This window comes from Corvus hawaiiensis, chromosome 1, assembly GCF_020740725.1.
Source record: "Corvus hawaiiensis isolate bCorHaw1 chromosome 1, bCorHaw1.pri.cur, whole genome shotgun sequence".
In the NCBI taxonomy this organism is placed as follows: domain Eukaryota; kingdom Metazoa; phylum Chordata; class Aves; order Passeriformes; family Corvidae; genus Corvus; species Corvus hawaiiensis.
Genome location: NC_063213.1, coordinates 71706582 through 71719317, shown reverse-complemented (window position 1 = coordinate 71719317; position 12736 = coordinate 71706582). Strand labels below are relative to the sequence as shown.

At 37.4% G+C, this 12736-nt stretch overlaps 1 protein-coding gene across 8 annotated transcripts in view; it reads left to right on the top strand.

The window, feature by feature from the left end:
• RELCH (RAB11 binding and LisH domain, coiled-coil and HEAT repeat containing) overlaps nucleotides 1-12736 on the top strand; it is a 76845-nt gene that overhangs the window by 59105 nt on the left and 5004 nt on the right. For 5 of the 8 annotated variants that reach the window (XM_048310891.1, XM_048310858.1, XM_048310841.1 and 2 more), the window contains 6 exons: nucleotides 3016-3098; nucleotides 4023-4086; nucleotides 5640-5778; nucleotides 6174-6290; nucleotides 7311-7399; nucleotides 11764-11834. In XM_048310891.1, the coding sequence (XP_048166848.1) occupies nucleotides 3016-3098; nucleotides 4023-4086; nucleotides 5640-5778; nucleotides 6174-6290; nucleotides 7311-7399; nucleotides 11764-11834 (563 nt within the window). Of the gene's footprint in view, nucleotides 1-3015; nucleotides 3099-3761; nucleotides 3845-4022; nucleotides 4087-5639; nucleotides 5779-6173; nucleotides 6291-7310; nucleotides 7400-11763; nucleotides 11835-12736 lie in introns of those variants that run through there. The other 3 variants (XM_048310831.1, XM_048310850.1, XM_048310868.1) reach the window with 2 other exon arrangements.

Sequence of the window (12736 nt, the reverse complement as noted above, 5' to 3'; positions counted from 1 at the left end):
TTCAGTTAAAAACATCCAACAAGGTCCTTTTTTTCTGGGGTTTTTTTTTGCCCCTCCTTTTAAAAAGGAGATGGCAATTTTTGGACACCCTTAAAATGTATTTGCATAGTTTCCATCTCGCAAAAGCAATTTTTATATCATATTTGTAATAATCAGCTTTTTTTTCCCTAATAAACATTAGCCAAACATGTGAAAGACCTCAGTTACAACAGGCTGTTGTCTTTGTTGCAGCTTCTTTTCAAATTCAGCTGCATGTTGATTATTTTTAAGCAGTCTATGCATGCTATTTCATATCTTGTTTCTTAGCATACTTCAATTTTAACTAAAGCCTAGGCAGCTTTCTTTTAGATGCTTTTCTTACTTGAAAATAGTAGCATATTGCCATTTCTTGGATAGCCATAGCATATGTATTTATACATGGCATTATGTAAATTTGGGAAGTCACCTAAGCAAAGAGGTGGTAATAGTTGGTTTCACTACTGGAAGATTCTATCACTCAGAGGCTGCTGAATGGCAAAGCCCATTTATGATTAGATAATACGATGAAGAGTATGTGACCTGCAGGACAGCTATATGAGAACAGTTAAGATTCTGAGCAGCATGGAGAGTGCAGGCCCAACTGCTTTGCCAAACCTTTAGTCTGTTAAGGGTTGGAAGGACACAGAAGTGATGTGGGGCCTTTCCACTCCTTTGCTCCTTTGGGGCAGGAAGCTTTGTGCTACCATTTTTAAGCTCTAATATGCGTAAGTAATGATTTAGAGGAATCAAAACAAGATAAAAATTTACATTGTCTGTCTCACTCTAACCTTACGTGCTGCTACATGGCTTTGCTCATCCAGCTGTTCCTGTTGCTTCTGTATTAATGTTTTTGGTCAGTAGTTTCCATTTGAATGCTGATACAAACAGATTTGATTGCTCTGGTTTGAACGTGAAGCACATAAGCTTTGCTGGTCTGTTTGGGTTCAGGGCTAGGCACACATCTTCAGAATGACACTTGTATTATAAAGCATGTTTTACTTTCTGTATGATGGAACGCATCTGTTTATCATGCTTTACCATACTTAGAAATGTGGCAGACCAGAAGGGAATGAAGCTGAGATCATTCTACATTATTTGCTAATTATACAAATCCCAAGTGTTTGGTTTTTTTTTTTTTCAAAGCACTGTATAACTGCTAGGCTTTTCTCAAAATGAAGGTTGGTAAAGAAAACTCAAGTCCCTGTTTGTCCAGGATTGAAAATTATAAGCATTCTCTATTTTAATAAATATGAAAATTAGTAAAGCTGTATATGAGAGTAAAACCATCACAAGCAAACAGCGAGCTATGTCCTTAAGAGCTGTTTGAAGAGTAGCCCCTGAACTCAACAGATTGGCACTTGGAGTTCTTGCCAGTGTAAATAATTGTGAAATGTATTAATGTTAAAATGTTGTAGTTGAATTGACATCCTAATACTTTCTGAATAACAAGTATAGGATGTTGCAACTTTGCTCCTCCAGGTGCTTTGCAGCAACAGTGTCTTATGTTTTTACTCTGCTTCTCCCCATTCTTCCTTCTCCAGTTACTGTCTGTGAGGCCACACTCTGTTCTATGTCTGTGTGCACTCATGCATGCATTCACATAAAGGCACACACAAATGTTGCTTAATAAGAATGACTGCTTTATATGGAAGCTTCTGCAAAGTCAGGTTCCTTCCAATCTTTCACAACTTAATTTGGTTTAAATTCAGAGTTCGTAAAGCAGGAGTGTTCTAACAAATAGCTGAATGTAAAATCTTCTCTAGTTAGAGGATGTAAATAAATAATGCCTGGTTTTGGTACTGATAAACTGACAGCTACCACTTTTCCCAGGGGAAGATCTTAGAATATAATTTGTGTTCATTATGCAATATGAGTAATTAGACTACAGCTAAATATTAAAAAGACATTTCATATTTCTCATGTAAACTTACTGATAAGCTTTTTATATTTATCTCCTAAAACCAGCAAATACATGCAGACTTCCTTACATGAGACACAAAATGTAAATATTGAATCTTTCCTATTTTTATTGATGAATACAAAACCCACCATTCTGTTGAATATGAAAAAAATTTGCAGCTTGACATTTTTGAAAATTAGTAGGTTTTCATAGGAATAAAGCATGTAAAGGACATCTGCAATATATGCAGCAAATGCTTGTGTATAGCTACATAGGTAATGTAAAAAAATTGCCTGGGAACATCTGGATTCAAACAACTTTGTTGTGTTCAGGGATAATGAATTTTACTGTGATTTCAAGCTTTTAACATTTGGGATGCACTGCAACAAATATATCTCTTAGTTTGCAAAAAGACTTGAGGAAATACACTTCATGGATAATTTAAGGATTCTCTGTTTTCTGCCTGCATAGACCAGCATGCATACTGCTTGGATGGTAGTTAAATATCAAGTAGTCCTGAATGACTTTCAGGAAAGCTTTTTGGCATCTGGGAAGGTGCTGTTTGTCATGTTGTAAAAGGTGTGAAAGGTAGCACTCAGTGTGGGGAAATCTGCACACATCTGGCCTAGTCAAGACTTCCGTATTGCATGTGACAGCCACCCACTATGATAAATGCTGTTGTATTGAGTTAGGAACAGCATTTACATGAAATTGTCAAATTCAAATTGACATTGCTTTAGTACTTATTTATGCATAACTTTATTTATAACTGTAATACATAATTACATTAGTATCTGAAATAAGACATGCAGTTACTTGCTAAAGGGTCGAGTTCAAGTTTTAAAATATCTGAAAATAGAGAAAACATTGTATTGTTGAATTTGTCATGTTTGTGCTGATTGCCAGACCACTTTAGCTTTCTTCACTCCTTTGCATTTATGAAGCTCTAGTGTAGCAGTATTTGCTTAGCTTCTAATTTTGGTTTGCTTTTTGTGTTTTTTCTTTCTCTCTCTTGGTTGTGCCGTTCTTCTTCCCATGATACTGTGCTCGCTCTTTCCGTGCATCACCTGTGATACCCCCCTGCTCCGACCATTCAGCTGTTGGTGAAGGGGGTACATGAAACTCTGGTAGCTCAGAGAGTTGTTCCTGCTCTCATTACTCTCTCCAGTGACCCTGAAATGTAAGTTCCCTGTCTTATATACCTAGCATCCCTCTTAATACATAGAAAGAAATAACCATCAGTTATGTCTCTTAATCTAGCTGAACAAAAATTGAATTACTTTTAAAGGAAAGTAACCTTTAAATCACTTATTTCTAAATAAAAAGCATTACTGCAACACCTGGAATTAAACTGTATAAAAATGCTGAAGAAACTTTAAATAGAAAACTTAAATCCATGTAATTTAATTTTTGTTTTCTATATTTAATCATGTTGTCAGTTTTCAAATTTGCTTACATCATTTCTAGCAGAAAGCTGGATACTATTATTCACTAATGCTATCAGCTTTGCTGCTGCTGCAAAATTAAGTATCATCTGCATTAATGAAATGCAAAGTAGTTTTGGCTGCATCTCATTTCTGATAGACAACTGTGGCACTTCATTTCCTGGACATTCTGATGTGGTATTTCTTTCAAGCTAAAGAGGGATGCTTTGCTAATCTCACTAACAATTTGTTACTAACAGATGCTACAGCATGAGTAGAGTCTTAGTGGCTTTAAAGTCTTGTGTGGGTGACTAAACCAAGAACAACCCCAAGAGTCTGCCTGCCCATCCTCAGTCACAGCTAACCCAGTTCTTCAAGTTTACCAAAGCGTTTTTTATTGCATGTTGACTGGTTTACAGCTGACTCTTCGAGGCATGAGTGAAGCATTAGTTGACAAGCGGGTTGCTCCGGCCCTTGTTACCTTGTCCAGTGATCCTGAATTGTGAGTGTCAGACTGAGACCTTGAGTTAATCCTGTCTTTTTCCTGGTCTGCTTTTTTTTTTTTTTTTTTGTCATTGCTAGAAACTAATGTAACTTAAAAGTACTAATTTTTAAATTTTGCTTTAAGTAATTTTGTTCTTGGTGTTGAATACATCTTAAAGACTGCTCTTCCATTGTAGTTCAGTAAGGATTGCTACAATCCCTGCTTTTGGGACCATCATGGAAACTGTTACTCAGAGAGAGGTAAGACGCCTGTTGCCACCTGTGTTCTTGTAGCATAAGAAGTGGATGACTTTTTTATAAATCCAGGGTAAAAGAAAGGGCAACTCATAAATTCTTTCTTTCTTTTGTTGTCATATTCTCTTCCAAAATGCTTTCTGGTTTTGCAATGGCCTCTTTTTTTTTTTTTTTTTTTTTTTTTTTTTTTTTAGACAAACCAGCCCTCATAACTAACAAAAGCATTTCCTTCTAAATCTCAAACAAACATAAACAAACAGAGACAGATAAGTAGAGGGGAGGCCTGTGCTAGAAGATGGTAAATCTCATGCTCAGAATGTTTTTTAAAACCTTCTCCAGTACAGTTGTGAAATCTAACTCAGTTATTTCCAAATGAAATAGTTCTATTTTAAAATGGTGACCAAAAACGTCTGCATAAGTATCTTGTACTATTTTAGGTGCTTTAGGATATCCTGCTTGGCTCCCAAGTACTTTAGAAGAGCGCAAGACTCTTGTTGTTCCAGTCATATCTGCTGGTTTGCTGGTTTAGCCCTTGGTGTCTGAGATGGCACTGAAGGACATAATGACATTACCAAAGTATTCCTTGAAGATAATGTAGAGATGCAATTCCTTCTTGTTTTTTAAATGATGATACTATGGTAAAAGATAAGAACTCTGAAGATACTCAGGATTCTGCTGTAAGCAGTAGAAAGCTGGATTTTGTTTCATATAACAACTGTGCAATCCAATTGCTTCTGTAAGTCCTTGCAGCTTTTTGCAGAGCTTGCATTCTTCCCGTAATTTCAACACATTCTAAAAGAATGTGTTTGAGGAAATGTGAGTAATGTGAGTCAAGTCAGTGATGACTCACACGTACTTGGAAGATGGAAAAGTTAGAATTTTGTAGCTTGGAATGCATGCCTATAATCAGTTGGGAAGAATATTGTTTTGCTGCCACACAGAAATTACTGTATCCATTGCACTAATTATAATAAGCCTTAGAGTACAGAGGTGATAGCACCTTCCAAAATGTATCATAAAATGTTACTTTTTCAACTTTGAATGCAAATTAGATACCTATGTCATTTTCAGTTTTCTAGCCTTTTGCTGAAGAAATCTTTTTAATTCCATTGATTTTGTGATGGTTACTTTTGAATCTCTGTCCTCTGCAACAACATTTTCAGCCTATTAATTGAGATACATTACAAAAAACTCCATTACTTAAGTTGTAATTAAACAGGAAAACTCTGTAGTTATTAGTAGTAAGAGGGAAACTGTAATAGGAGGTACAAAAGAGAGTATCAGACTCAAGGAAACCTCAGGAGGAAAGATCAGCTGTATGGAAGCACCTGTCTGTTGTTAAAAGATAGATCAGATTAAAACCCTGGAAACAGTCTTTAAAACATAGAGGTGCATTTATGAGCTTGGAACATCTGCTAGAAAAAAATCTGTAAATTAGAAAAAAGTCTTAAGATCTGTCATCTGAAATATGGAAGGTTATAAACATACTCTGAACCGATCTTAACAATTTCTAGCATCTTCATTCTTTTGTGTTTTCTGTTTCTCTGGAAATATTTAAGCTTCTGGAGAGAGTAAAAATGCAGCTGGCATCTTTCCTGGAGGACCCTCAGTATCAAGACCAATATTCTTTACATACAGAAATCATAAAAACATTTGGAAGAGTTGGACCTAATGCTGAGCCCAGATTTAGAGACGAATGTAAGTTGCATTCATGGGAAGATGCAGTCTTCCTCTCTCTGTCCAAAAGCTAATAAGTATGCTGGTTATATGAAGGGGTTTTCCTTTTTCTTCTGCAAACAGTTACTATTTCAAAGGTAATAATAAAAAGATACTCAAAGGTATCTTTTTATTTTAGGTGGTGCTACCACAAATTTTTATTTCAAGTTTGAGTCAATCCATTAAATGTGCAAGGGCAATCCCATCAAAAGCAATTGTTTGCAGTTCTTGCATGCTGATGTGTGAAGTTTCAGGTGCCTGCAGTTGCTGCATAGCACCTGTTTAATGCTAAACAAGTCTGTGGAAAGCAGACAACTTACTTGTGTACCACTTGTGTACTTGTGAACCACAACTTACTTCTGTATTTACTTTTCCAGTTGTTATTCCACACTTGCACAAGTTAGCCTTGGTCAACAACCAGCAGTCTGTTGATTCGAAGAGACTGGATATCGCTACCCACCTGTTTGAATCCTACAGTGCTCTTTCCTGTTGTTGTATCCTTTTTTCTGGGGAAGTTTAGCTGTTATTTCTCTGGTGCTGAGAGAAGTTTAATATTTGGGAAATAAATAAGTTTGTCTTTGAATCTGTGATGTAAAACATGATCTATTCAGCATAAGGGAGAGGTTTTCAGAGATGGTGAATATCATGGATTAGCTGGACATCAGGTGCCCACCAAACCACTCCCACTCCCCTCCTCAGCAGGATGGAGTGAGGGTGGGGGAGAAAATCAGATGGAGGAAAACCTCGTTGGTCAAAATAAAGGCAGTTTAATAAAGCATAAGCCATGCATGGAAGCAAAGCAAAACAGAAGATTTATTCTCTATCTTCCATCAGCAAGCAATGTCCAGCTATTTCCTGGGAGTTAGGGCTTCAGCACATGTAGCAGTTGCTCTGGAAGACAAACATCATAATAATAAATGGACCCTGCCCCCATTCCTACTTTCTCTTTTTATATCTGAGCAGTCATCATATGGTATGGAACATCCCTCTGGTCAGTTTGGGTCAGCTGTCCAGGCTGTGTCCCCTCCCAAGATCTTGCCCACCCCCAGCCTGCTGATGGGGGGAATGTTGAGAGACAGCACTGATGCTGTGCCAGCACTGCTCAGCCGTAGCCGAAGCACTGCTGTGTTCTCAACACCTTTCTAGGTACCAGTGCAAAGCACAGCACCGAGGGCTGCTGTGCAGAACATGAACTCCAGCTCAGCCAGACCCCATACAGTGGAATCCCATAGATCCTTTAAGAAACAAAGCTGCAAAAACAAAACTCTTAAACTTAACCAATAAATCAAGAAAAAATATTAAAATAATTGTATGGATGTATGAAATACATTATGTTAAATATGTTTAAGATCTTTTTTCCTTTTTATGAGTCATGAAGTGTCAAATGCTATTCCATTTTCTTAGTTTTGCTACTGTCCTTGTGTTCCATAGAGCAACATTATCAGAGGACAGAAAACAAAAAAGTATAATTTCAGAAGGCAATCCTTATAATACCTTAACAACCTGGATTTTAGTTATTTCAGAGGATTTAATGGTCAATCACTTTTTACCAGGACTGAAGTGTTTACGAACTGACATGGAACATCTCTCTCCAGAGCATGAGGTGAGCAGCTGTGTTTACTAACTGAGTATGAGATGTAGGTGGCAGAAGTTGAAATGTAATGGCATTTAAAACCAGAAGTTAAGGAGAGCTGCTCATAAGTGGTATCAAAACATGGCATTGAGGAGTTTTTTTATAAGGGTCACATGATTCCAACACCAGTAAAATCTTGTAAAATGTATTTCGAAGCTGAGGACCTCTGCAGACAAATACTCAATTGTCAGAAATGCATGTAAAAACACAGGTCTTCCTAGGCTGAAGAAAAAGGAAACATTTTTACTGTCCTTAAGTTAATCAAACAAAGGATACACTAAAATCACTGGCTACAATATATCCAAGGAAATGCCGATGAAACTTGGTGCAGTGCGGGAAAGAAACTATTAAGGATTAGGGAAGTAGAGTCCTAAAATACCTGGGATACACTTCATATCTGGAGTACTGTGTCCAGTTTGGGCTCCCCAGTACAGAAGCATGGTATTAGTGGAGAGAGTCCAGTGATGGGCTGCAGGAGAGAATGAGAGAGCTGGGCCTGTTCAGCCTGCTGAAGAGAAGGCTTGGGTGAATTTTATCAGTGTACAGATAATACCTGAAGAGAAGGTCCAGTGAGAACAGAGCCAGGCTATTCTCAGTGGTGCCCAGTGACAGGAGCAGAGACCATGGGCAGAGTTGGGGGGTTTTTTTATTGTGAGAATGACTGAACAGTGGCACACATTGTCCAAAGATTGTGGAGTCTCCGTGCTTGGATACTCAAAAGCCATCTGGACATGTTCTTCCTGGGCATTTGGCTTCAGATGGCCCTGCTTGAGCAGGAGTTGGACCAGATGATCTTCCAGAGGTCCTTTCCAACCTCAGCCACTGTGATTCTGTGAATTGTAAAGAGCAGATTAAAAGAAGCAGACAGGACAACATGGGAGTGAACAAGATCTTCTCTGGTAGTGGGAGCTTACAGAAAGCAGCAAAAAACAAAAAAAGTTAGCTGAAGAAGTCAACTTGAGCAACTTGAAATTCTTGGCCATATGTACTTTTTTGGTACATCCTTGAAGAGGTTGAATACTAACAGAGATTGAAACAAAGAGATGTCATTTAGTTGCATGTTGGGGAAAATCTTAACAGGATGGACATTTCAAGGAACGGAGGAAAAGATTTAATCAGAATGTATAGAGGAATATTGTTGTAGTCTTTGAAGGTTAATACTGCACTTTCATGAATTACTTTGTATGTGAGAAAATTAATTTATTTTCCATGTGTTTGCAAAAGTGACTGAATTGAGATTACTGTATTCTCTAGGAGTCCTAAGTTCTTATATTCAGAACAAAGTTTCTTCTTCCAGTTACATTTTCTATCTAAAAGCCTGTAGTATCAATCTTATTTTCTGTGTATTATTGGAAGAACTTTTCAACCTGAAAGGAAAGAATCTGAGTCGAGGAGGCTGAGTTGGAAGGAACAGTAGTCACCTGAGCATCACTCAAAGGCAACAGAATTGTGTTTCCTTACTACAGGCAGCACTGGAGATGTGGCAGTGATAGGTACTCTGTGTTCAGAGAGAGCTGGAAGATGGACTGGGAAGTCTTAAGCATATGTCTGAAAGCTGCAGTAGGCAAAAGTTTCATTTTCTTTCACTAATGGGATCACTGATACAAATACTGCTACTTCACTTTTGTAGTTAATGTAACTTCTAAGATTTAAAGGGACAGTTCAAAAGATGCCCTGAATTAGAACAAGAGGTTTGATTTGAGTTTGAGGACTGGAATAGGATTAAAAATAAATCAGTAAGTAAAGACAGCTCTCAATCCTCCATTACCACATTCTGCATTACTGTGTGTGACTTCAGGCATAATGCCAAGTGCTTTGTTTTTTTAGCCAGAGAGAAATACAAAATTAAAAATATTTACTCCTGCTCCAGTGGGCTAGAAAACTCACTACAGGCTTTACAATTTTTATCCATTTTTTTGTATAAATGGGTATCTGGTGCTTGATCAGCTTCCTGCTTCAACAGGATGTTTGTAGGCATCATGATAGAGGCTTTTGAGGCCCCAGTGAGTTCTAGTGTCTGTCTTGGTAGCCTTCTCTCTTAAAATCATGTTTTCTGAAATGAATGCCATTTACTGGCTCAAATAATTAGACATTTGCATAAACAGAACTAAGCCTTTTTTCATTATTTTGGCTACTGTGGTGTTATTCCTTATTCAAATGGCATATCACTTGACAAACACACATTTTCTAAATTACAGAGCCTTAGCTCTAGTGTCAGTACAGAGTTTATGCTCATCTTGGAAAGGTAACATTGTGGAATTGGCTTGTGTGGTCCTGTCAGGCAGCATTTACCACTCATACCTCATGATTGTTTTCCTTTCTTTCGTATAAATGAAAGTGTAAGTTGGGCATTTAGGTCAGACCTTCTCATCTTTAAAAGAAACATTTCACCTTGTGCAAACATTCAGATACTTTACCAGTGTCTCTAGTTCAATGTCAAGTCCCTTCTTCCTTGTTTTCCACTTGCCTTCTATGGGTTTTCAAAGTAACTGGATTTGAGTTGCATGATAGTGCGTCAGTACTTGATAAAAATATTTAGTCCATATACTGCAGTATTGTTTATAAGACTTAAGCATGTTAAGTCTCTTAAGTGTCCCTAAATATAGTGAGTGCTCTGAAATATCTCTCTCTAAGGAGATGCAATTTCATAATCAGTCCTATGACCAAATAAAGAGAACCCAAGGGAATAGCTCTGAGCAGTATATGCAAAGCCATAATGTGGAAATTTAGAAATTAATTTGGGGAAGAGGGAAAAATTGCTCCACTTCATCCAAGAATTACACAGCCTTCCCAGAAGGAGCTGTGCAATGGATGGGAACTCCATCATGTTATTGAAATGATCCTGGGTCCTTGACAAATTATTCTCCTCTTTGATCAAGACTTTATATTGTTGATATTGGAACATCTGGATTCAGATAGATGTACAAAAATGTAGGGAAACTCCAGTGCACAGGTAGAAATGCTGAGTAACAAAAATTATGGTGACTGTGCTTAGAAATTTCAGGGCTTTTTTGATACAGAACAAAAAGCTTTCTTTTTCTCTGGAATTCTGAATGTATTTCTCTTGTACCTCTGTACTCTTGAGCATTAAGTATGTGTATAACATTTTATGTAAATGGAGGACAGCAAATTTAGCAGGAAGATCTATAGTCCAATTTGAATGCCACTCTCTGAAACACTCGAGGGTATGTAACACCTGCTACCTGAAATGTTTCAAAATGCTGAAGTAATACTTGTGGAGAAATAGAGTGAGCAGTGGCACAGATCTGCAGACCAGGCCACATTTTATCAGTGTAATTAATGGTTGTGCTGCAGATGTCCAAAGTGACTTGACAGAAACCAGCATTTTAATGTATACAAATACATTTAAAAATAGTTACCAGTTGGTAGTAACCATTAGTGACTGATCTGTATTTTAGAGATTGGAAATAGGTTTTTTCCTTTGTTGTATATATTCAGGTTTGGTAAGACACTACTAATTTTAATTGCTTGTAGCTTTTAGATTTTAAATTTAGTGTCTTAAAAAAATATTTAGCTTTTTTCTGAGCTGTGAGCAGAGGAATTTTCCATTTATGCAGTGTGTATATATATATATTTATAGTTTCATACTTTGCATTCTAACTCTTTTGCCTAAATGTTTCAAATGCTTTTGTCTTAATGTTTTAAAACAGTACCGTTGTGAGCAGGGCAGGGAGGCATTTACCTGTCCCATGAATTAATTGTAGGATTTTTTTACTCTTTTTTTTTAAAGCCTACTATTAGGAATCATTCCTTTATTTTTGGAGAAAGCTAAAAATGTCAGTGTGGAGGTGTTTTCAGTCTTAAATACTCTGCAGAAACCTTTAGCACTGTAATTGCTTAAATAAAGGAAAAAAGCCAGGAGTCATAGGAACTCTGGAAGGCACCAGTGGAATGATACTGAGTTGATTTTAGCACTTCCTTCCATTAAGAGGTTGTCTTAGGATGCCATCACACTTTTTTTTTTCTTGCTTTTTCTTTCATGCATAATGTTCATGAAGATAATAGTGTGTCACAGAAGTGAGTGCTTTAACTTTGTTTTTAAAAGCCTAAGGTAAAAGGAGGGAGTCTTGAACTTCTGTAACTATTTGGAAAATGTTTTGTTCTTTAAGTTGTTTTGAACGTTTTTGTTGTTTCTAACCACAAGGCATTATCAGATAACTGGAACTCAAAGGCACTTGAAAAAAAAACAGGGAAACATTTTGAACAGTTCTGCTAATGTCAGAATCATTTGCAGAGTAGATTTCATAAGAAGTATTAATGTTAAAGGAAGAATGTCAAATGTCATGTATCTCTCTCTTCCTTATGTGTCTTAGGTTATTTTGAGTTCTATGATAAAAGAATGTGAACAGAAAGTGGAAAACAAGACCGTCCAAGAACCACAAGGGTAAGACTTCCACTTCCCTTTTTTTATGCGCCTCCGGAGTAATTCTGGAGAGTTCTGCAGAGTGTATTCCATAATGGTGTCCAAGGTTTGTGACCTGAAATCCTGCACTGACATATGCTGTATTTGAAAACAGATTTTAGAAACTTTAATAAAGTGGTTCTTTCTGTCTTCAGTGTAAAACACAGGACAACAAATTTTTTTATAGGGATTATGTTCTTTGTTCTCAATTTTTTATTCATTTAAAGCAGTATTTAAATTTCTGTCCTGAATGGAGAAAGCAGGGAGTACCTGGCTAAGTGCTTAGAGCAGTGTATGTAGCAGACACTTTGCCACCCATGGGGGTGGCAGCCTGCAGGCTGAGGGAATTGTTCTGGTTCTGGGAATGGCTTGCTTCAGGCTGCTGTCCTGGTTTGTGTGTGACTGGTGCACATGAGAACAGTTTCTTCAGTGTATCAACTGAGTGTGCTGGCTAGGAAGTATGCTGCCTTTGGGAAAATGCCACCTGTGTTGCACTTTGGTAAAACATCCTTTCCACAAACAGAGCAAACCCAGCTCTCCAGGGAGGCATCAGACACATGGTGCATGTGCATCCATTTGCCTCACATGGTAGAGATGGTATCGTATGTGTGCACTTCTGATAACAAAAGTAACCAACAGACCCACGTGGGACATGGAAATTCGGAAAGTTCAGTGTCATTACAATGAGTTGTATGTGCTCTGTTGCCTGCTTATTGCCTGGAATGACATGCCAGCAGGTAAATTCTTGTGGATTGTTGTATAGCTTAATAAATCCTTAGCAGTGTTGCCAGGAAGAGTGTGAGAAGGTATCTGAATAGAGAATCTGTTCTCAATCACAATACTTTGTCACGAGAATTGAGACAGTTATTTAAGCTTGTTCATGT